The sequence below is a fragment of the Pholcus phalangioides genome, unplaced genomic scaffold, assembly GCF_987345545.1.
Source record: "Pholcus phalangioides strain wild (caught in Gottingen) unplaced genomic scaffold, Ppha-v1.0 ptg000002l_1, whole genome shotgun sequence".
NCBI classification, from domain to species: domain Eukaryota; kingdom Metazoa; phylum Arthropoda; class Arachnida; order Araneae; family Pholcidae; genus Pholcus; species Pholcus phalangioides.
Genome location: NW_028301595.1, coordinates 15,131,860 through 15,158,050, shown reverse-complemented (window position 1 = coordinate 15,158,050; position 26,191 = coordinate 15,131,860). Strand labels below are relative to the sequence as shown.

The 26,191-nt window shown below is 33.1% G+C and overlaps 1 protein-coding gene across 4 annotated transcripts in view; it reads right to left on the bottom strand.

Moving 5' to 3' along the window:
• LOC149089456 (uncharacterized) overlaps positions 1–26,191 on the bottom strand; it is a 90,142-nt gene that overhangs the window by 54,854 nt on the left and 9,097 nt on the right. For 3 of the 4 annotated variants that reach the window (XM_089238682.1, XM_089238674.1, XM_089238666.1), the window contains exons 2-11: positions 25,448–25,604; positions 23,849–24,262; positions 16,423–17,026; positions 11,088–11,150; positions 8,557–8,670; positions 8,335–8,411; positions 5,419–5,519; positions 3,068–3,237; positions 1,963–2,426; positions 1,224–1,359 (exon numbers count right to left, since the gene is read on the bottom strand). In XM_089238682.1, coding sequence (XP_089094808.1) covers positions 1,224–1,359; positions 1,963–2,426; positions 3,068–3,237; positions 5,419–5,519; positions 8,335–8,411; positions 8,557–8,670; positions 11,088–11,150; positions 16,423–17,026; positions 23,849–24,262; positions 25,448–25,600 — 2,296 coding nt within the window. In that variant the 5' untranslated portion in view covers positions 25,601–25,604. The remainder of the gene's footprint in view (positions 1–1,223; positions 1,360–1,962; positions 2,427–3,067; positions 3,238–5,418; positions 5,520–8,334; positions 8,412–8,556; positions 8,671–11,087; positions 11,151–16,422; positions 17,027–23,848; positions 24,263–25,447; positions 25,605–26,191) is intronic. The other variant, XM_089238689.1, reaches the window with a different exon arrangement.

The following is a 26,191-nucleotide window of genomic DNA, read 5'->3' as shown; positions in this document are numbered from 1 at the left end:
AGAAAGATCATCCCTTCAGAGAAAAAAAAAAGGACTTTTTCAGGCGTGGCTGCAAAAGTAAGGCGTTATAAGGGCCCTTCCAGAGGGAAATGAAAAGTTAGGAGTTTGTAAGGATGTGCGAACCCTGCACCTTTAGTCTTCAATTTCTCATTGTGCAAAACCTTAAAAAGTTACCAAGTATCAAAAAAGACAAAGTTATCTTGTGATAACTGATCCAAAGATAGCAAGAATGAAAGAGTTTAACAAAATAAAGTTAGAGGACATGAAGTTAGCTAAAAAGTGGGAAGGGCCACCACAGCTTGCAGTTCAATGCAGCAAGTGACTAAGTTACCAAATAAAAATCATGCCACAGTTTAAGAACTAAGAATGTACAGATAAGACTAAAAACCATGTGATGATAATAAAGAAGTGTAATTCTATTTTGCACATGGAATTAAACTGGTATAACTCGTAAATGCAAAGTCATAAACAATTGGTACTTTTTAACCCTTCAAGTGGCATTGATGAGATATCTTGCCTCCTTAAAAGCTTCTTATTTAAGCATTGACTAGCCCAGATAATTCATGAAGTTTAATTCTCAACAGAACACTTTCCCCTATAAACCTTATTTTGAGGTCTGAAAATTGGAGGAAAACCTACTCCATTAAAAAGATATGGCATTTTAAAGATAATTTAGTGATTTCTGCTATACTACTTAAAAAGTTAGTGCATCTTGTCAAGGGCTTAACTAAACCTTTGACAACACCTTAATGCCATGTATTGTATCTCAGTGTCAGAATAAAGGTATCTATTCTTGAACTCTTGTTTCTTCTTGAGACAACCATGATTACTGAAACGATTGTGGGTGATAAAAACTGTGTTGGATACAAAAAAAGTTACTGAGAATATTTTTTTTTAAAAACCGTATAAAATGAGAACAAGGCCTTTATGGCCTCATATTTTCTAGGGAAAAAAGACAAAGAAATTATCTCTGAGTTTTCTACACAAAATACTGGGATCTAACTACCAAAAACTGAATTTTTGCTTCAACACAGTGTTAGCAAGTTGAATGTTTTTAAGAATTTAAAAACGACAGGGATTTTTACCTTCAGTGGACACATGAGCAGGTCTGAAGGTAAATTGCATTCACTCAATAAGAAAGATCACATTTTTTTCCTTCACAAAATTAACGGATAAAAACTAATTGTGTGTGTGTGTGGGGATCCTTGAGAGGGATTACTTACTCTTGATGGGTGTTTCCTGCATTTCTTGACCATATTTGGAATTTGCTATAGCTATGGCCTCTGACATACTTCTCTTTGCAGCTTTTTCAAAATCAGCTTCCGTAAGTCTTACTATCTGCACCTCACACCTCGGGATCTACGTGAAATAGAAATTTTAATGAAGAATTTTTTATTTTTTTATCTGAATGTATCAGACACAGAAATGAGCTGACCACATCACAAATGGATAGAGGACACCTACAAACTTGACTGGGTTGTGCCAACACCAGCCTTTAGTAGACTAAAGTTGGTGCTGGTTGTATATAAGTAAAAAGATTGTGTAAAAAGATTTTCAGTGTTTCGCATCTTCCTGTAGATTCTCATTTATCCAATTTTGAAGCAGTTCATTTTAGCTTTCAATCAGTTTTTGCTCTTTCATATCATTCCTTGGTTCCACGCATCTTTAAATTTTAGGAGGAACCTGGAATGACCATAGATTTTCGATAGAAACCTATGTAAAATCATGCTAGCAAACATGATTCTGGACCAAATCATCTTTGTTAGCCGAGGTATCACTGTACTTGTATTTTGTGTTTGTATTTTATGTGTATTTTGTTTTTATGCATATTGCATATATTGTGTTGTATGTGTGTGTGGGTGAATGTAAATAAATTTCTAATTTCAATTAGCAAGGGATTCTATAAAGCAGAATCTACTGTATATATACACACAACAAAATCCACAAAAGCTTGTAGCTCACTTGCAATCCTTTTAATTCAATTTCTTCATCTTTGCCACCTAATAGAGATGATGGTAATTTGAAAACACGATTTTTCGTCTCAGACTCATCTTGCACCAATATCTTTTCTTTCTGTAGGTTCCTTGCTTTTTTCACTGCGTCCATTTTTTGTTTCTTCAATTCCAGTAATCTTTTTTGTTTGAATGTGTCCACTCTTTTCCTTTTCACCGGAAGAGCTTTCCATTTCAAAACAGTTCTTTCCTTACGTTGCGTTTCATCATCTCTGTCTTCAGTTGTGCTGTTCTGGTTGTCTGGCATCTTCTGACCGGTTTTTGATGCAGAAGACAATGACCTCTTCTTGATTGGCAATTTAAGTTGTTGTTCTTCATCATCATCAACAGGTAACTTACGTTTTTGTTTTTTCCCCCTTTTTTTAGATTCCTTTTCATCTTTCTGTTCATCTTTCAGACGTTTCATCTCCAGATCTGAAGGAGGATTTGAAACAAATATCAAGGAAAATATAAATTGAAATGCCAAATCACACATGTGCTAGTACAAAAGTCTAATTGAATGAAAATATAGTCACATAAATATCAATCAAATCCTGTGTATAACACAACAAAATTCAACAGATTCTAACATTAAACAAAAGAACGGTGCTTGAAGGTAAAAAAAATTCAGAGCAATATATTTCTTGAATTCTTTCCGGGGTTAAAATGACCGCAGTTTTTGACAGACAAGGTTGGAAGAGTAAACAACTGGAGAATTACTGTTCCTCACTTATTTAGTCATCTAATGGGATTGCATTTGTTTAAGCGACTCTGTTTTTGTCAAACAGAACAAAGAAAAGCATCAATAACAAGGTTTGATTTTAATTAAAAGATATTTATGTTCCGGGATTTCTAAGAGTTCATCACGTTTGATTCTACAGAACCCAGAGAAAGTTTTCATGGAACACCAATTAGAAATCTATATGCTCCAACTTATTAAGTATGAAAGTCAGGTTTTTCACTCCAAAAATTATTTTTTCCATGAAAACTTGCTACAAGTACACCTTCACTGACCAGTAATTTATAACATAATAATAAAATTTACAATTCTATTTAGTACTTTAATCCAAACATACCAATATTAATCTTTTCCAGCATGACAACAGGCTGCATTTTCAACTCGTAGTGCTCTGAAGTCTCTGAAGGCCAAGAAAGAAATTTTAGGATTCTCTTCGCCAAAATACCCTTAATTCCGCTCCCACAACCAAATATGTGACTGATAGTTTTCAAAGTATTATATTGTAACCTGAAATTTTCACACAAGAGTATTTGTATGTGTTATGATATACAGCAATACTATAATAGAAATAAATATTCAAAAAACCACATTGATATGTAAAAAGTTTTTTCTTAAGACTTATGCAAAATGTGTACATAGAAAAAATCAGCTATTTTCCGATATTCCATATTTTTTTGTAATTTCCACTACGAAATATGGTCAGCATAGTAATGTATAGAGGAAATATGGTAAATGAATCGTTTACCAACTGTTTTACTATTAAAACATGAATTAAAAAACATTTCAAATGTGAAAGGGGCCGCCACGTTTGTTTACGTTCATAGATTTAGATGTGTTTGACCAACTTTCATACAGGCTATTGTGCCAGGAGTCTAGGTGGTGCAAAGTCATAAGAGCCTTGTCATGTAATGTGGACGGCTTTCTAAAAAAACTCTGGCAGTAAAAAACAGCATACATTCAATATTTCTTTTCTTTGTTTTTATTCTTTTTATGTCAATGGTACATGGCATTAACTGAAAATGTCAATTTGAATTCATAATCCTAAAAATCCATGAATGTTGTGAAATCTGGCATTGTTGGATTAAATCAGTAAAGTTAATAGCTCTCTAAGTTTGTGGGTGAAAATCAAGAAATTCCTTTAAATAATGCACGATTGAAAAAAATGGACATTATTCATAGAAGACTCTTCAAATATGAATGAAATGAGAGGAAATCAAAAATTAGTGCATTTTTTTTTATAGAATCACATTTCATTTATGCAAGTATTGTGTATATATAATACAGTATGCATGTGTACACTTATAATACAGTATGCATGTGTACACTTATAATACAGTATGCATGTGTACACTTATAATACAGTATGCATGTCCACATCTTTTTTTTAATAATCTCATTCAACAATTATGACAATATAATCATATAATAATATGATTACATCAGAATAATCTATCCTTGCCAATTTCTTCATCTTCATTAGACTTTTTACTAATATGATATTCGCAAATAGCACTGTTATTTTAAGAAATATTTTTTCTCCTTTGCCAAAATCAGATTTTCTGATGAGTCGAACTAGCAATAACTCATCTATGTTTTTTCATCCACTGCAACACATTTGACAAATTGAGATTCGACTGTATATGTATTTACAGACGTGCCAACTTTTTGGAATCCAGAAATCTGGAAATTCTCCGGGATGGGGTACCCCTCTCCGGCACTCAGACTCAATCAAAAAAAATCACAAAAAATTTGAAATTTTTCTTCAAATCAATTACTTTAAGTTCAATTCCCCCCCCCCCCCCCCCCGGGCAGATTCTGCATTGTGCCCGAGCAGAATATAATTCCATGTCAGTCTTTCCATGCAGAATAGAGAAATCACATCTACATACTGTTCATAAAACATAAGTGTTTTCTTTCATGGATGGTATCAGTGATTGATAATCTTGTGTATACGAACTCTTAAAAGCTTGATATTCAGCTTTATATAGCTTAGTTTTATATTTTCTTTCTGAAGACATTCAATTGGAGGAACAATTTAAAAACTTACAGGATTATACTATTATTATTAGTATATTATATATACTATAATATATATACTATAATATATATACTATAATATATATACTATAATATATATACTATAATATTATAATAAATATTTCGGCAACCAAGGTCATGTCCCTGATAAATGATTGCCGATAAACGCTACGTAAACAAAGTCACGTCTTTGCCAGTTTCTTAAATGCGGTCACCAAGACTTTTTTTACGGCTGCTCAATGGAAATGACCATGGCTGTCTTCTATGGGTGTTTTCCCTAACGACAACGGCAGTCATTGACATCACGACAAAGTGAAAGCTCGCATAAAATCTAATTTTCTGCCAAAATCCAGAGTGCGCGAGGAAGGATGAAAAATCCGGTGTCTCCCGCCTAAATCCGGAGAGTTGGCAGCTCTATATTTATCATTATAAACTTTTCCATAACATGTATGAAGTCGTCCTGCATATTTTTCTCAACATTCTGAAATAAGGCTGCATTTTGATTCCCCCCCACCCCCCCAATCATATGCAGTTCTTAGTAAATTTTATTAAATGGACACTATTTTAACAGTAAATTAAAATTTTTTAAAACTAAAAGAAATTCATAAAATTCAAATTTCCACCATATTTCAAGAAGACCTGAATTCTTACCCATTGAGAAGCTTTTTTCTGCTCAAGTACTCTGGAGATTTAGTTGAAAATGAGAACCCACTGAATTGCAGAATTTCTTCCAGAACATTGTTGATATTATTCTACATGAAAAGGATTTTTTTAAATGCTATTATAGAGTATCATAGCATGTACACATCACAGAAAATAAAAAGACATCAATAACACCACAAAAAATAAAATTAAAATTGCCTTCAGTGAAATCCACTTGATTATGCTAACCATCATATTAGAACCTCCTCCCCATCTTAAACTTTCTTTACACCTTCCTTCTAAACGTGTCAGTTTTATTATATTTTTATTTATTCATTTTTTGCAGAAAGTTGTGAATTTTTATCTTATGTTGAATCAAACCTCAGCCAACTCGAAAAAACTGAGTTCTGATAATTTTGAAAGCGAGTACATTTTACCATCGTCATGAGACAATTTAATCCTTCGAATTTACATCTATAACTGGAAATAAAATTCTAATAATTAAACAAATGAATTGAGGGCTTACATAGAAAGTTAATTTTTAATATGTAAACAATAACTGTTGGGAAAGAAAGGACACATAACATGGGTAGAAAAGTAATGATGTATTGCATACATTGGGAATGCTGACTGTGATCATATGATCCTTCACCTTCTTTTTCATAGTCTTTAGTCATTGCAACGGCAAGTCTGGTCAGAGTAGCAAGAGTTTACAATGGCAGCGCCAATGCAGAAAACCGTCGATCGTGAAGTGGACCCTCTTATATGCTTCAAATGCAAGCACCCAGAAAGAAATTGGCTCAGCTTACAGAAACCGAATAGATAAAATGTAAGGATGTGGTGATTCGCTAGAGACAAGACCGAGCAATGATCATCAGCAGTGGTCTCATACATATTCATCAAAACCCAAGACATTCATAGCCTCAATTTCAGTAAAAAAATTCACTTCTGGACCAAGATTTCTATTTTTTGAGACACTGGGGGAAGGTGCATTTTTTTTTTATTAGCTTCATATCTCCCAGCATCACAATTAATGCTGCTGCATATTGCCAAATCCCCAATGCCTTCGATGGGGGGGGGGGGTATTAAAACAAATGGAGGGTGAAATTTTGTTTTCTGCTTAGGCTTACACTGTGAATATCACCAATGCAAAAAGATTCAAATAAAGTTTCAACCATGAACCTTGTGGCAAGTGACTTTCATTTGTTTCTTCAACTGATGGAACATCTAGGAGACAACACATTCATGACTAAATAAAAAGCAAGTTACAATGTAGTTCCGGTAGCCGACGGCAGATTCCTATGCCACTAGGGATAGAAACTAGTACACAGACCAAATAAATGTTGGGACAATGGTGACAATTATTACATAAAAAATAAAGCATGAACTAGTGCAAAAAGGGATAGTAAAGAAAAAGTTGAATCTAGGTTGGCAGATAACATTGGCTCTGACCCAAAATCATTTTTTCGATACGTGAATAATGGATGCAAGGGTACAGTTGGTCCCCTCTCGATAGGAGGGTCTAGGTTAGAGAGCAATGTAGACATGTGTCTACATATGCTTTCAATTACTTTTTTGCATCGGTTTTTAATGGAGATAATGATATTCAATATACGGGCATTGCATGGGGTAATAAAATCCTCAACGATATTCAAGTGGAAGACGTATCCTCAAGTGGAGTTCCTCAAGGAAGTGTCCTTGGTGCCATACTTTTCACTTTTTGTCGATAAACACGATCAGGGTATCGATGGGATTGTTAGCAAATTCGCAGATGACGTGAAGCTAATTGGGGTAATCGGGAATCAAAGCGATAGGGAGTTGTTGCAGGCCAATTTAAACAGGATTGCAGCATGGGCAAATGAATGGAGCATGACGTTTAGCATTGATACATGCATGGTTGCTCATTTTGGTTCGAACAACCCATGGTTCTCTTATGAATTGAATGGTGTCACTATACTGGATGCAACTAGGGTCACCGATTTGGGAATTCTCATTGACGAGCAGCTTAGGTTTTCTGAACATTGTTCATCAGTGGTCAATAAAGCGAATAGAATGCTTGTGTGTGTGGTCTCATTTTCAAAAATGTCTCTTTGTGTTCTGCTAAAGTAATTCTTCCGCTTTCTAGAGGCTTAGTTCGTCTGGGACTAGAGTATGCTGTAAGGTTTTGGAGACCATACCTACAGAGGGACTTGGTTGAAGGGGTGCAGAGAAGAGCTACGTGTGTTCTTATTGGCATACAGGGATTGATTTATGAAGAGAGACTTTTGAATGTGTTTACATTGGATGAACGCAGGTGTCGAGGAGATATGATCAAAGTGTTCAAAATGTTCAACGGGATGGATAAGATGGACCATGAACTTTTAGTACACCGCCAATTGACTGCTTTTACAAGGGGACACCAGTATCGATTGGTAAGGGACAATGCAAGGTTATGGTGTCGCAGGGAATTTTTCTGTAATAGGGTTGTCAATAAATGGAATAGCTTACCCCCGGAGGTAGTAAATTGTAACGCAATTGACGCAATCAAATTTAAAAAGAAATACGATAAACATGTTGGGGTAAATCGAGAAGCTATCCATACTTAGAATAAGACAACAATAAATACATTATGGGGCATTGTATAGAATTTTATCATGTGTATATATCGTTTATAATTTTTGTGATTGTGTTTTTAATTGAGTTGCTGTATTTTTGAAATATATGACATCCATATTTGTTATAGGCATCTTTTTCTCAGCCACCTCATTGGGCATTTTGCCTGTTGTGGCATTGTATTTGTATAGTGAAAAATTTGTAGACATTTTGTCAAAAAAAAATGTTTTGAATAAATAATAGGCATTGTATCTTTACTTTCTGAGCCTCTTTTGCATTTTTTTAATTATCACCAAGGTTTTGATACAAATAATGATAAACATAGAAACTTACTGGAGGCCATTTGTCATAAATAACACGATACAGCGTTTTCAGTTCATACTTCTTTATTTGTTCAATATTTTTCCGAACTAAAGAACAAAAGGAAAAAGCACATCGTGAACTTTTAAATTACTAAAAGAATTAAAGAATTCTAAAAAAAAAAGTATTACACCATTTCAAAACCATGACACGAGTAAGATAAAGCTACTACCACAACCAGATAAGTCTATATACCTATTGGCATGTTTTTCAAAGTTGACCTTTCAGCATCCTCAGACTTATCTGCTGATTGCATGCTCGCAATTTCTTTCTTTTCACATTCAATTTGCTTTCGTAAAGGCAGTTTCCCTGTCAATAAAAATATGCAAAACTGCTGTATAGTTTACAGATAAAATTAGTTACATTGCAGCTATAAATTACAGATAATGTTTTCAGTCACAGTATCACCAGCTAGTTGCTTTTCATTGATCCACATGGGCAGCAAATTTTCTACATCCTCCAGCACATGTGGCCATTGCTTTGATACTCTTGTAACTCCTTTAGCTGTGTTTAACTCTCTTCTTTGTCCTTTAATATTGTGCAAATCATGGATGTAGTCTTATAAGATCTGGTGATGTCTGCAACTCCTATAAATTGCTCAATGATTTCCTTTTCAAGTTCCAAAGTGATCATCTTCCTACGGCTTTTTTCTTCTTAACCTTCCTCCTCATGGAGGCCATCGTTGGAGCACAGGTACTAAAAGAACAGAGTCACTATACTTGGATGAAGAATAAAAAAGGCCTTTGAGTGCATATAGCAATGATTAAGATGTTACTTTTAGTTTCATGTCGTAAACAGTCAAGCTTGCATGTGTTTCATTTTTCGAGTGGGGCACGCTGACAGGAGATAACTTATGGAAGAATATTATCCACAATTCCACAGTACATGTGTGGGTGAAAGCAAAAACCATCAGCTAAGTTGTGATGACCAGGAACTAAATAAACAAAGCACAAAATTTGTGCTCATAATGTGAATTATCGCTCGTTAACCGAGTCAAAATTTCCTCAAAATTTTTGGCCGTTATGCGAATTGCTCGTTAACTGAAGTTCCACTGTAAAACCATACATACACATCATAAAAATTCTTCAAAAGAATTAATACATGATGTATATCAATATTTATCTGTGTTGAAATTGATAAACATTTTTATAAAAAAAATGTAACTATAATGTAAATACATAAATTTTCAAAAACTTTTGAGACATAGATGGATGAAAAAACTAATTGAATTGTGAATACGCAGGGATTGAAAGAAAAGTCTATGTTCAACTGCTAAAGGAGGAAGAACAAAATCAGTGTCACCAGTCTTAAAGAATAGTTATATATATTCGGGACATACTTCTAAGGAAACATTTTGAAGAATCTAGGTTGTTTTATTTTAGGTGCAACTATCATTTCATCTTAAACAGAAGCTCAAGCTTTACGTGAACTTATTAAACAAGGGTAATAACTAAAGCCATGGATGTTCTAAAAACTTCTAAAAAATGCTCTAGAAAGAATACATTCATGCTATTAAAAAACTGTAAATATAGCCTATAAAACAAAAAATATTGTCCTAAATTTTTTTTTTCATTCCCATCTCAAATAACATTAGTTTTAGCAAAATATGTTAATGAGAAGTATTGAGGCAGTCTAAACTATTTTGAACCATTACTTATTTATATAAACAAAAATTTCTCTTCTAAGTTCCCCCCCCCCCCACAAATTCAGAATTTATGTGCTGCCATCTATAAGTAAAAATACCTAACCAAGTACTGTATTTAGCTAGCTTTAGAAAAGCCTTGCACAAAATTAAGAAAAAAAAAGTTCACAAATGATTCTTTTTATTTGATAAAAACTCTAAAAACTTCCCACAAACCAGGGTTTAAGCTACAATCATATTTTTTGCAAAATGCAAAAGAAAATAGTAGAATGCGAAGAAGTAGTAGCCACTTTCGCAAAAAATGAGTACAGGAGGTACGAAATGAGTAGGGTTCATCCATCAATCATTAGCATTGTAGCATTTTGTTAAACATCCCCCCCCCCTTTTCGCGAAAGAAATTTTTTTTATCTACCTTAAACCCTGCCATAAACGATAAAAAAAATCCCCCACCATGTGTTACCATCACCAAATCAGATGATTAATCTATTTACAGCCACACACCAGTGTGGTTGAAGGGCAAGTATTTTTATGCTCTAAAAATTCAATGCAGTTGCTGATTGGTTGAAAAACCTGAATTTCAGGATTTTTTATCAATCAGCAACACCGTTTCTTTTTCAGTGCATGAAAATCCTAGCCCTCAGAGCTCTCATCACAGGCAGGAACCAAAAAAACTAGTCTGAAGCGGGATTGGAATAGCGAGAAAAAATTTACTTTCCATCAAAAATTATGAAATATGCAAAATATGCCTTAAAATTTTGAAAATGTGCTATCACGTAAAAGTAGCGAAATATGCAAAGGCATAGAAGTCAGAGCTTTGGTAATAACTATTATATTCCAATATGTTCCAACGATAAAAATTAAGAAAATATTTACAGTAGGCTTAAGGAAGTTTGACTTAACAAGTTGTAATTGTATTCTGATTCTCAGTCTGATGCAATTAAAAAGAGAAGAAACCAAATAAAAAAAATCACAAACAAATAATTGTGAATTTTTTATAAAAAAAAATAATGCATTTACTTTGGCATGTAATGGGAAATTCTAATAAAAACAACTTACTTAATTCTTATAAAAAATCCTAACTTACTTAGCAAAGGTCTTTTTCTTGTTTGAGCCTCAATTAATTCCTCATAGAGAGTTTTCCCTTCTCCTAGAGTGCAATAAAAAATGACAAAAGTTAAAATAAGACTAAACAAACAGACCCTTCATTATTTTCACAACTTTATCATTAATAAACATCAATAACAAAAAAAGAAAACATAGAAAACGCTTGAATAAAAGAGGAAATTCCTCAAATAAAAGAGGAATGTTCAGCCAAATTTGCATTAAGATTTTTCCCATAAATGTTTCATTTAATAAAGATAAAATACTCAAATTTGGTACTTACACTCATCTCCCAATTAGGCAGAACATATTTAGCTAATATTTCTACATAACTACACTCTTACTTCTGAATAATACTTGAGTGGGTCCATTTATATGGTGGCACACAAAATTATTTCAGAGATGTACAAAATGCACAAATGAGAAAGAGAAAGCTGTTGTTTCACGTGAGAAAATTAAATTCACCAACATTATAAAATACAGTAGCCACCGCTTAAATGAATCACTGGTTATAAGAATCAACCGCTAATAAAAATCAAATAGGCCAAAAAAAAAACAAAAACCAAACACTATTTTAAGGTAGGAAAATCATCGGTTATAAGAATCAGATTTCTTCTTATAGGAATGAAAATAACAATTCTCCACAACTGCCACCATTTATCTCAGTAGTGGGAACTCGTACAATATTTTTGTACAGATTATTTTTAAGAACAACTTATTGTCACATTTACTTTTGTAATATAATCATTCTATATTGACCTTAGACCTCAATTTGTGTGAGCCAGGGTTCTACTGCATAATAATAATTCACCAAATCCTCTTCGTCAAAAACTCAGCCAATTGCATGAGCAGTAGTGCATTTAAGCCATTATTGGAATACGAGCAAACCTTATCAGTCATCCTATATTGACTGACCCTCTCGATTACAGCTTTATAGCAAAGTGATCTTCCATGAAGGACAGAACACCCAGGTTTATGATAGGAAAAGAAACCAGACACCCATAACTTCTATTGTCCTCCTGGACCATTATTGCTTGCTTTAGGAAACATTTTTTTTTTAAATTGTAAACAAATACACACAAATACTGGACAATAACACACAAAAAAGAATACGAATGAAAAAAAAAGACATACACACATAATGAATTACGGCCTATGTGGCCGTAACGAATATACACTAAGTCCTTCCACGAAGCCAAAAAGACATTGTATTACATTTTTTCGCCGCCAAGTACGCAGTATAATTATAGAAAAACATATAACACATGATGTATAACAGTTCAATGTAAAATGACAATCCATATTTGGTGAAATTCAAATAAGATGATGTATGTTCTGGGTACAACAGTTCTGGGTTCGAGTCTCCATGGAGGCAGAGTTGAATTTTCTTCCTAAATTCATCTACAAATATAACCAGTCTTTCCAGGAATCTTGCATGCTATGGATATTTAAACCAATTTTAAATTTGATAAGTTTTTTTTACTTCAAAGATATCAATCTTGGTGCAAGACCCCCTTCCCACTCCTTGCGTACTCCAGTGGTAACTATATAAGAGCAACAGGAAAAAAATCTCGGGACAACTGCTTAGAAAAATCAAAATGGCTGAACCAAACATGATTCTTACAAGCGGTAACTACTGTAGTTGATTTATCAAACTAATTTCAGAACACAGTCTAAAAAGATTCAGTTTGATAAAATTGAGTTTTCAACCATATTCCAGTCATGAACTTACAACAAATAGTTATGATCTGCTTAATACAGTCTATGCTCATTATAAAGACCCCACATTATAGCGACCACTCTAATATCACAACTGGTATGATAAGTCCCAAATGTTTTCATGTAGAGACTCTCATAGGCCTATATGTTTTCCTTTTGATATAACGATCATTTTTGACAGGACGAATGGGTAGTTATAAAGAGCTCCAACTGTATTACTGTTTTGCCATCTAAAGTTTTTCTCAGTTTGGGGGGGGGGCAGGGCAGGGGGGTAAAAAATTTAGGTGCCAGCTAGATTTTTTAGGAACCAGGCATCCACCCTGCCCCCCAACTGAGAAAAAGTACCCAAGATCAATGTTTTCCCTGCCTCGATGGCCATTTTCCCTGTTAGTAGACACTGGCATGAATTCCGAAAATTTTGTATTGCCCAATTGAATTCATACATAAAAAGTTTTAGATAGGCCTACCAATTCCATTTTTTTAGTCGCAATGGCAAACTGGGATTTGTCAAGCTCTGACCATCAGTATGTCTCAAAGAAAATCGATAACACTAAGGGTGGTCATCAGGGTACAAATCAAAACAAGATTCTCAAGGAAAAAGAAGTTTTAAAAAAATAGCCTACAGAGTTTGATTCCCTGTTTAAACGAGAAAGAAACAACAGTTTAGTTTTCATAAAGGTATTTTTTACTAGAAAATATGATACATTATGATATGCTGAAGCAAAACAGAAAGTGAATCAGAATAAATGCTTCAAAAGAATTTTTTAACAATCACTACAATTCAATATGTTGTTAATTTGGCATAATTTCAATGCAAATTAGCATTCAGCAACAGATTAGTACTGAACTATGAGCCACTTCCTGTATTTTAGACATTTAATCAAATAAGAATCGCTACTGAGACAGTAAATCTCAAAGACTCAAATTCTTTCTCTTAAATTTATTTTCCATGTTTATTAAAAATAATTTCAGCCCAAAATTTCTTTCAATCTCTGATAAGAAATTAAATTTAAACTGCAAATACACAGCTGCGGCTATATTCCAGCATTGCTTTGAAAAAATTCCATGGAAAAACATCCACATAACAATGCCACATCCATAGTATAGCAAGATTGCATTCACACCAGTGTTCTCTTCAAAATTTATTTTCCAGCTGATTGGTAGGAAGAAAAATCTGAGCAAGAGGCTTATTGTGCAGAGTATGGCAACTGTTCAACATTATATCTAGCCTTCAGCATATAATACGTGACCTTCTTACTAATAACGAAAAGCCTGTTTGTCACAAAAACAAGATCTTGCATTAATGGATCTTCACGGTAGTTCTATTTCAAATACAAATTCTGAACACCACTGTTACAAATGCAAAGTGGTGATACAGCTGCTCAAGTAACGCCATGCAACTGAAATACAGTAAGCCCTCAGTATAACATCAATGGTTTTCAACAGGATTGACCATTTTGCCGGGACAGTGGTAAAAGCCAGGGCAAAAATGACAAAAATGGTTTTATGAATAAAAACATTTGATTCAATGTATATTATATGTAACTAGATGAAATAATTATAGAAATCAACTTTATACTGTTGTATTGTGCAATAATCTGGTGGAAAATATATTTACAAATAAATAAATAGAGATACAGTTGATGCTCGTTATAATGACCCCACGACACCGTAACGATCATTCAATTCAATGACCTTAGGAAAAGTCAGTTATGTTTTCCTACAGATGAAGGGTTGTTATAACATACAATTCTTTAGCAGCAATTTTTTTATTTAAATGTGTGATGCTAGACATAAATAAATTTGGGAAGTATCCATTTGTTTTTATGCTTGGCAGAAACATATTTTTGACATAGGACTTTTTTACTCTAGTTTTTTCTAGCTATGGCAAAAAATTACCAATCATAAAAATGATTATTAAGTCGAAATTTGAGTTCAAAACTATGTCATTTGCATAATAAATGGTAAAATAAATGTATAAAAATGCCTCACATGCAAACATAGATGAAGAAAGAAATCTATTTTTGATGTGCCAGATTTTACCATGGCCTTTTCACCTATGGCAAAAACTTGCCAACCATGATAGAGTAAAATCTTGATGTAATTATACTCTGTGGTCAAGAAAAAAATATTGTTTGTCGATATTGATTTTTCCATAACTTGAGGTGACGACTTATCGAGGTTTTACTGTATATACATATACTAACAGGATTAGAGAAGTGACAAACCATTGTAAAGGCACATATACACGTCTGAAACGCATTGCTAGGGAACCACGGTAACCAAAGTGAACTTTCGGAAAGTGATTGTTGAAGCTCAAAAACCATTGTTGCAACAGTTTTTTGCCCGTTTGGGGCATTTGCCCTGCTCTGACGAAATTTTAAAGTAGCCTACCGTTCAAGTCGGGTCCCATTTGGTATATATACAAAATTTGGCGACGATCTATCTAAAATTGTAGATTTGTAAAGAGAACACACACACACAGACAGACAGAAAATCAATTTTATATATAGATTAATAATTTAAAAAATTTTCAAATCTGAAGTAATCCATTGAGTTAAGCAAAAATAATTAAATTGCAAAAATTGCTTTTTGTTAAAATGTAAGAAATATTTATTGTGATTAATTAATATGGGAATAGTGTTAATTACATTAATAAACATTTATTTTAATTAATTATAAGAAGTTTGAATGATTTTTCAGAAATGTTATTGTTTTTAATGTTAATGCTATTTAAACTAAAAAAAAACCGCTTTAAACCAAAAAACCGTTTTCCGGTTTTTTTACCAACCCTGATTAAAACGTTTTTGGTATAAGGGCCCATCTGGGGATTCAACTTGCAGACAGCCAAACAAAGAAACCTTTACAATGACTATCAACAAGGTTGCTCCACTTCATTTCAAATTCAGATCAATAATCATTCTTTGGAGACACTGTCTTTGAGTGACATCATTTTGTACTCGATAGGATAACAGAATTGTGGGAAATCTCCAATCACAAACAAATACTTTTGAAAAAATAGACTCCGTAGAAACTACAGATATTCTGTACTACTTGCCAAGTATATATATTCCATTATTTTTTTCATTAAATATAACAACCCTTTCAAGACAAATGGTCTGCTTTTTTGCTATTTCAAAATTAACAAAAAAAAATCTATTTCCTCCTTAAATTCTAGACTAACCTGCTATTTCTGTGCGAAAAATGTATTTTGATAGTGAGTTTTCCTATATGCACATCACGAGAGCGCCCACTTACTTGTGAAACCATACTTACTTGTCATTAAGTGTCTTTTGTTTGTTCCCTAGAGGGGATGCTATACACAGAGGTCTTAATGTACAACTAGATTTTGAAAAAAAGTATTCCTCTAGGAATCTGACCAAGTAAATCGACTATATCTACAGTTGATGTTCGTTATAACGACCCCACGTTATAACACCCATTCCATTACAACACCCGATAGGATAAGTCCCGAATGCTTTCATAAAAAGAAATATTCGATATAATGCCAATATAATGCTCATTTTTGATGGAACAATAAGGGTTATCATAACAAGCATCGACTATATATCAGTATTAAAATAAATTTATGAATTCACCTTGTGGATCTGATGCTTTTTCTTTTTCTTTAGGCCGGTCACTGTCTTGGAGTTTCCACCATTCCTTGCTCCAGCGTTCTTTCTTTTTCGTCGGAGAATCTTTCGAAGTAGACTCATCACTATCTTTACCTACAGATTCTAAACCTAGTTTTTCAACAAATGATTCCTTAGACGAACTCCCATCGTGCACTTCTTTAGCTACTGCCAGAGTTTCGTCAGATATCACCTCAGTATTGTCAGATTTCGCCACAGTACCATGAGACGTTGCCTCAGTAGTATGAGCTATCACATCAGTACTATGAGACATCACATCTGTACTACGAGTCATCGCCTCTGCATTATACGACATCACCCCAGATATGATCACATCATCATCTCGTTTCTGGCTGGTAGATGGTTCAATGTACGAAAGCATTTTTGTCGGACTGTGCATAACAACCTCAGGTTCATCCACCTCTATAATCATCTCGGCTATCATTCCATCAAGAGTAAACTGATTCTGATCCATATGAATTGTCGATGTTGTTTTGGACGACCTTGACTGATCATCATCACTTGAATCCAGTTCAATAATATCAGCTTCCTTATCCATACTGTTATGAATCTGAAAAAAAATGAGACACATTGATATCCGTACAATTTTAGAAATGTAATAAAATTTAAAATGCCTGAAGTTTTATGCAAATAAGAAAAATTATGATTTCACAGTACAAAATATGACATCAATAGGAAGCTTCTGCATGGAGTTTATGGCTGTATAAAAATATAAGGAAAGGAAGTTGAAACCGTACTGCATTTAATACATCCTGTTTTTTTTACTAGTTTCTGCTTTAACCCTAGAAGGGTAGGCCCTATAGGTATATGTATTAACAAACATACATTTTCCAGATACCACATTCTAGGGTTAAAAATATATTTAGCTTTTCTCTTCTAAATACTTCTATGAAGTAGAATATCCATAGGAATTGAAATTTAAAAAAAAAAAAAACCTTTTCAAAATTATAGAAGATACAATGATGATAAGGAAAATATAGGATAGTTATGAATTAAATACCTGGGTTGATGTTTTAATAGCAGCAACAGTGGTGTAACGAAGCCATGAAATTGAGCCAGGCCGTGTCATTTATACAACAAATAAGTTAAATGCCTACCCTTTCTCAGAGCAAATGAACTCGCCGACAAACGATAACAGGAAAAAAGCAGTTGTGGACTTTGAAACAGTTTCTTACTATTTTCGAAACAGGAGCTGGTTAAAAATTAAATGTGCCAGAGGAGGTCGCAAAGTGCCAGTGTCACCAAGGACTACTACTACACCACACAGGCACCTTGTACATATTATACTATGGAATTTCTGATGAATGAGTACTTGTTGGATGTTTGACCAACACCAACTATAGCAGAAAGCCCCCCCACGCTAGATTCGTGACATCATCAACCTTGGTCATCAAAATCTGTCATCCTTGAAGTGGTTTTCCTGCAGCACCACAAACAAGCAACTCCACACCCCCCACAGCAGAATGTGCCGAAATGTGCGACGTACGTCACAGAACAACCAGAGCTGTTGCAGAACAATCTGGAAGAATTTTAAGAATAATGTAGGAAAACGCTATTATGTATATGCGAATTGTTACGGCAGAACATTTTCAGTCAGCTGAGGGCTTGTTGCAGAACATCGCAAAACATTCTGCTTTTGGGCTCCACATTATGCTTGTAATCCCGATATATTATAAATTTGTCCCAAGTTGTTATTTTAACTTAATTTTTTTGGAAAAAAGGGGATTGAATTAGCAAAGAAATGAGCACTCGAATAGATTAGTTCAGCGGTTCTCAACTTTTTTTTGGCTTGCAGAGCCCTTTCTGGTATATAATTTCTATGGAGGAGCCAGCAAGCCTATTTTTTTTATTATTATTCATCAAAGTTAGATTTAATTTTTATCATTAAAAAATATTTATATAATTATTTTTTTCAAAGTTAGTTTTTTCACTTTCCTCGAGCGGCCGCAGAGCACCGGTTGAGAACTGTTGGATTAGTCTGTACTTATAATTCAACATAATTTTCACGGATCAATTAGGGTCAACCCTTTTATTAAAAACTTGAGAAAATTTGAAAAAAGAATAACCCTTCAAAACCCCAAAAACTTCAATAAGAGCATTAATTTTTGAAAATTTCTTTTTTGTTGATTTTATCCAAAAATAACCATTGAACAACAAAAGAAAACTGAGACCAATTCAACTATATAATATCCTTTATTTTTCATTATGATTGAAAATATATAGTGATTATTGCATATGTTTGTCATTTTTAAATAAAAAAAAATATATTTAAGAAACTTTCTACATAATGTGTATATTTTTTTTATTAAAGGGAAGAAAAATCAGCAAATGAATAAACAAATATACTCTGCCTTTCTCTTTCCAGAATTTCATCATTAGAAAAATTATAATTGAAACTATGGAACATGATTCTTATTCATACACAAATGCATAACATTCTATGCAAATTACGTGATTCAAGCAGTAAAAATCTATTTACAAAAATAGTTACTTTTTATTAAAATGTCACCACCTTCTTCGTACAATTGTTTTACTATTTACTTTTCTTTTTAAAAGTGCATTTTTATTTGGTGGTTCAGAAACACGTTAGAAAAAATGCACAGAATCTTTCTATCTCTCATTCTAAAACTTACCTCAAAGAAATATTGTTAGTACCTGTCTATATTTCCCAAACATGGCTTCTAAATTAGTATTTGTACATTTTCCAGTTAAAACATTCAAAACCCCATTCATCAATACAGTATTTTGTAATTTCTAAAGTACCTAAAGCTGTTTATCATGACGCATTGTGGGTCTATTTTGAAAATGCACCTTCAGTACACATCATTGATAAACGTAAATTAATTTTTAGAATTATATGATGAAGCAACGTGTGATATATGTTCAAAACAGGCAAAATAGGAACCTGACAAAATTTATAAACGGGGCAAAATTCAAGTTATAATACTTCTTGCAACACATATTAATATACAATAAATAATCACTTGAATAATTTTGAATTACCTTTTTAGTTTGATAATACAATTGAATAATCGAAGTTGGATATACCCAAAATTCCAAAACGAACACGGCTATATGCATTTCGGAACTATATGAAGTTCCTTCATCAGTAGCAGAAACAAAGAAGAAAGAAATTATTGAAAAACTCCTTATAGCGGGAGTTACTCGCTGTTGTAGACAAGAGTCCGCTATAAGGAGTTTTTCAATAATTTCTTTCTTCCTTGTTTCTGCTACTGATGAAGGAACTTCATATAGTTCAGAAACAAGTATAGCCGTGTTCGTTTTGGAATTTTTGGTATATCCAACATCGATTATTCAACAGTATTAATTTTGAGTTGTTTTATATGTTTTAAGTTGCCAATTTCAATCTCTTCGCTAACAAAACTTATTATCACTTCATTTTCTTTACTAACAGGTCATTCAAGTAATTAATGTTTTTAGGGTATTATCTTCGCAGATTGAAAGCATACCTCCAAAAGAAAACTATACATCACTGCAAAAAATTACACAAGAAATGAAACGTGCCAGCTGAATTTAAAAAAATCTTTACTTGAACATTTTCATGAACAAATTAATATACGCAGAACTTGATGCAAATTTTCTGTGAAGGACTGAAATATCATAATCACCATCATTTATGCATAGAAACACCTTTTAAAAAAAAAAAAAAAAAGAGGAAAGGTGTAAATATACCAGTAATGAGAACAATTTTGAAGATTTCAAAATAAAAAATATATATTTAAGGGGAATTTGAAATTTTGAGCTAATAATGATAGATAACAGTTTGAATCATATTTAAAAGTAATTGAGTAAATGTTATTTCAGGTTTTGAAGGTAACTAATTAAATGTTAAGTGTTCCATTATTTGTAAATTTATCTAACTTGATCAAAACATTCAAGTTTCCTCTTTGAGCATTTTTCATTCCTAATTTATTCTTTTCTCTTTGTCATCTTTACTCATACACAGATTTTTAAGTAAAATTAGATGAAGTCCATAAAATTTGTCGATGCACACCAGCTTCCACGTGACTGTTGCAACATTCATATGCATTTCCAAAAATGTCAAACTCTTAAAAGACGGTAAATGTTGTATTTACAAGCACTTCACTGTGCTTTTCACTCAACATAAATTCAACATCATTTTTCAGTAACAGACAAGAGTTGGACACGACAAACCTCCTTTATCCAAATCTTGTATGACTATGAGTACGAAAGCGTCATTTAAAACGCTTTTTTAACAGTTAAATATTTTCTACACTCAAGACATTTCAATTTTTTTATCAAAGAATGGCAGCAATAACCAGCTAAATACATCAAAACTTTTAAGTATTCAGTAGCTGCCCTAATGTCTTCATCAAATATATGCATGTATTTTTTCCCTTTGCATTCAATCAAAAAATTATTTGGAACACCTTCCTTATACTCAAGAGTAAATGCACCACCTCTTAATAGAATATCAGCATATGCCAAGATTTATATCCTCAACTTTTTTTTCACACTCTAAAACCTGCTTCAAAGTAACATTATAATGTGCATCAGCTAAATGCCTGTATTTACAAATCTATCCCTAAATCAGGAATGGCCAACAGCTGGCCCATGAAGTGATCTTGTGCAACCTCAGACAAAGTAAAAGTATTAAATTAAATTTGACATCATTATTTGAGCTATTGGTTCCAACAGCAAATTTCCTGATTAACAAATAACTTATTCCTAGTGACAAAAGTAATTTAATTAATTAATTAAAATAAGGGTGCAGTTTATACACCAAACTGGCACCACTGATGTGGCCCATGACACTGGAGCGGACAATTATGTAGGCTCACGAACAGAAAGAAGTTTGCCACCCTGCTCTAAATCATTGGTTTGAATTTTTACAGGCAGAATATAGTAGAATGACAATACCCCCACACAATATTTTCTCAATTCTAAAATTGCTGTTGCGGTTTGTTCTAGAGCCTTATGAGTCTCTTTAAAAGTCTCCCATTGTACACTTGCCTTCAAATAATTTAACCCTATCAAAAAAATTTCCAGAAAAACCACTTTTCACTCATTATCACTTTGCATGGGAGTCATAAACACCTCCCTTTGATTTTTGCCTTTAAAAGCAGTTTTTACATTCATTATCTCCCATCACTTTATGATCACTCCGATAAATTCAGCAGTATCAGTAAAATGAGGGATATTTTTGTCTGGACCCAATATAATCAAAGCCTCACACGTTATGCACCTACAAATAAATATATACTATACAGGTCATTTTGTATAATTAGTTTAATGAGTATTCAGTTAGTTACTATATACAATATTAGTTAATATTTAATCCCTCTCTAGGCACATGTGTTCCCTCACTCCATAATAATGACCACTGGCCTCTTTTGCCTTTACAGTGGCTGTGATCATACACAACATCTCTCAAACTTTTAGGCTACGTAGTCACTCAAATATATTGGGCATTTACAAATTCTTCCCACTCTAGTAATCTTTTGATTAATGTCCGTATGCAGTGTATGAGGATCATTTTGGGTATGTTCATAGTTTCCAGAACCTATGTTTAGGTGATAAAACAATTCCTGATTGTCAATTTCACTGACAATTCCAATGTGATGCATTGTATTTGAAAGTTTGGCACTGTGATGGTCGAATATGACTTTTGTTTCTTGTGAGAATTCTACCACAGGGTGTTTTCACTATGAATGATCAGGGAAATTTGTGAGCTGAAACTATCTCTGCTGGTTCCCATTGTTTCTTTTTGAAATTCCAAACTCCTACTCTTTCACCATTGTTTAGGATTCCTAAGGGGTGAGCATTTCTGTCATAATATAGCTTCTGCTTTCTTTGCTTTTCTTTCAAAAGGTGGGTCACATTTTTGTTTAGCTTAGTTTTGAGCAATTCTTCTGAAATGGTTAATTTTGTATTCAGCCGAAGATGATTAAACATTAATTGAGCGGGAGAAAAAATGCAAAAATGAACTCAAAATTCCATGTATCAGCAAATTGTTTTTAATGTAAGCTATTGAAAGGGTTATTGTTTGAAACAACTTGGTTTGGTAACCCAAATTTACTGAAGAGGTCTTTGAGTGTGGTAATTACTTCTGATGCACTTTTGTCCTCATCCCAATTTATATCTATTTTGAGAAATAATTAGTCAATACAAGATAATACAAGTCAATACAACACCAGCTTTAGAAAAAGGTCTGTTAGGAATTGAGTGATTTGTCAGTGGTTCTTTAACATTCTGCTTCCTGCGCAAACAAATATATTGAATACTGAGTACAAGTTTGATGTTTTGTCTCTCTAAATTGAAAGGTCTTTGAGATTTCCATGTTTCACATATACCTCTTGCATGTGAGACAACATTTGCAGTCATCCAGTTGTCTCAATGATGTAAAAGATGCCATACAAAAAAATTCCAATTGAATATTGAAGTTTAGATAAAAATAAAACTTACCATAATTTTTTTCATTGAGCAAATTATTCCTGATATTATTTAATGAATTCACACTATATATTATAAGAAATACTGGTCTCAATAGACACTGGGGGATGGGAATGCACATATAAATACTTACGCAGCTTTGTGAACAAGCTCACTGCTTTTCTATTGATAGCATTGTTACCAGTGACAACACCAATAACTGTGAAACCAATATTTTCTAAACCTAAAATAACTTTTAGGATCACCTTATGCAACAATACATGATTTATTTTTGACACAGGTAAAATATGCACAACTTCTTTAAATGGGGACATCAAGCTAGAAACCATAAATACAAAGGCACTCTTTGCAGCTTTATCTGTGTTAAAGGCTATGCCAACAACAGAAACTCCTTTGTAATCAAAATAAGGTTTGATATCAATGTCATCCACAAGAACAATGACTTTTTTATCTTCATCAGAAATATATTTTGCTCTGGCGTTTATGTATATCAAGAAATTTTGACTCATCTCCTCAATTAATGAAACAGGTAGTAGCTGACTAATTTTTCTCAAAGTTTATGGATCAGACAGTATAATTTTACAGCTGCAATTTTATAAATTCGTATCATGTGGAGAAATATTGAATGTAACAAAGTAGAAAATACTATGATGTCATTTGAGTATTTCAAGTTGTGTTTTGTACAATGACCAATTTTAATTTGTTACTCCACAAAATTTATCAGTAATTCAGTTTCATCAGTCTTCAAAGAAGACAGAACATCAATTAAGACATCAATTTTAGAGAAATTTTCCTCGCACACTGAATTCATACTTTTAAGCGTTTCTAATATGTCAATAAAGTCATTGAAATTTGTCAACTTGTATGGGAGGGTAAATTAAATTTTTTTTTTCAATGCAATACTTTTTAGATAAACAGAAACATTAAGATTACTTACAACCACTGAGTGCGAAATCTGTGGATCCATTTGTTTCTCCAAGTGAAAAACACAAAAATGGTCACTTTGATTCGACACTTCATAAAAACTATCATGACCAAATGTTTCATCAGATTGCTGCAAGTCCTCTATGCTGCTAATTTGTCTCTGTTGAGAATCTGTTACTGCCGCACTTTCCTCAAGGGCCACTTTTGAACATGCTTTCTTTCTCATTGTCTTTTTGGACTTCGGAAATAACTGTGGCACAACAGGACTTGCTATAGAAGTTGACGGATATCCTTCAAAGATGGAAGGCACAGCATTCTTCTTTCTTCTCTTATTCTTCAATGGAAAAGTCAAAGTCTTGCCACTTTTTGCATCAAATGCCGAAATTTCTGTTTCGAAATCTGTGGCCAGAAAATGCAGTTCACACACCTAGACATAAAATAAGATAAAAGATGGGAATCTGTAACATCATGAAAATAATTTAGTCTTTCCATTACTTTGACCATTTTTGTTCTTCATTACAGATGGGACGAATATTCCGGCTGCAAACCCTTTTGCCAAATATTCAGTTTGACCAAATAATGCTCAGGTATTCCGTCGAATATCTGTATAAATCTAAGCACAACTCGCCCCACAACAGAATGTTTCGCAATTGTTCTGCAATGAGCCCTCGGCTGACTGAAAACGTTCTGCAGTAAAAATCTGCACAATAGTGTTTTATATACTTTTCATAAAATTCTTTTAGACTGTTCTGCAACATACGTTGCAGATTTCGGCATATTCTGCTTTGGGGAGGATAACAAACTAAAAAAAAATTAAAACAATTGCAACTTTTCCCATAAATTAAAAATTTACTGACTACATTTTACTGTGTCATGTGTATCCCTTTCTCTGAAAGAGGTTATGTCAGAGTGAACTTATAGGATAAAGAAAGCATGAAACAAAATAGAATCCTACTGCAATAAGGTGGAAGTGAAGTGAGCATGAATTATACAAGTTCCTTAACTGAAGGATGTACCTAGACAAGAAGCATATTGAAGTACTGAAAGAGGCAAAAAGGGTAAAGAGCATCTAAAGAGGAAAAGTGAGAAAATGAGTCTTAAACTATATGATGCATTATTAGTTGAGAGGAAATAATAATTTATATTTTCTTGATTAGAATTGTAATTAAGTGTTGAAAAAAAAAAGAAGATTCTGTGAGCAACATTAGCATACAATATATCATTGTTAAATTTGTTTGTTCTTGTAATGGCAATAAAAATCTTACAATTACCAGTTTTTTAATATTTATATGAATAATAAATTGTATGATTAAAATTCAATATCAATCATTTGAACCACCAATAATTTTATTTTTAATTAAAAACGTCAATTTTATTCACTATTGTGACAAATTTTGAGGAAACTGATATTCAGCCATGGAATACTTGGTATTTGGCCAAACATTAGCTGAATATTTGGTATTTGGTTATTCTGCCAAATCACTATTCGTCCCATCCCTATTCTTCATACATTATTCAAGTGCAGTTTTTTTTGTATTTCATACTTTTTTCAGTTTTTCCTTAAAGAATAAAACAATAATATTTGTTACCACACACACAAATCAGTACTTACTCTACTGTGGTCAGTGGGCACAAAATCTTTTCTTTGGATGGCATTCAACCACTTCCTCTTCAGATCTTGACATTTTGGAAAACTAAAAACGGATACTTTTGGCCCTGAACTAGTATTTCCTTTGCAATTCGAAACACAGCACTTGTTAGGCATATTTCTAAAGGAGCCAAAGAAAGTGAAATGCAAGATAAAAATTCAAGTATTTTATACAAATATAAAGGTTACAACAAGCAAGATGTCCGAGGTGGCTGAAAAAAAGATGTAAAAAAATTCCGATCTTAATGGACAAGTATTCACCTCACAAGTTTGAATGGTCAACCTGTAATTCTTTGGATAACATCAGAATGAATAAGCACAAAATATGAAACTTAATACTAAGCCATTAAAAAAATGCAAATACAGTAGAACACCTCGTTATAACAGACTAATAGGGGCTGAAGGTTGTCCATTATAATGAAAGTTCCGTTTATAACAAATAATTCTCATGAGAGGTGCAATGCTACAGGGTGTAAATCAACACAAATACAACGCCACAACAGGCAAAATGCCAAACGAGGTGGCTGAGAAAAAGATGCCCATAACAAATATGGATGTCATATTTGTAAAATACAGCAATGCAATTAAAAATGCAATTGCAAAAACTAGAAACAATATGTATATGAATGAAAGTAAAGTAGCCAGCAATAAAAAATGTTTATTATACATCAAATACAAGTCTTCAACCTAGGTTGAATCAAAAAAGAT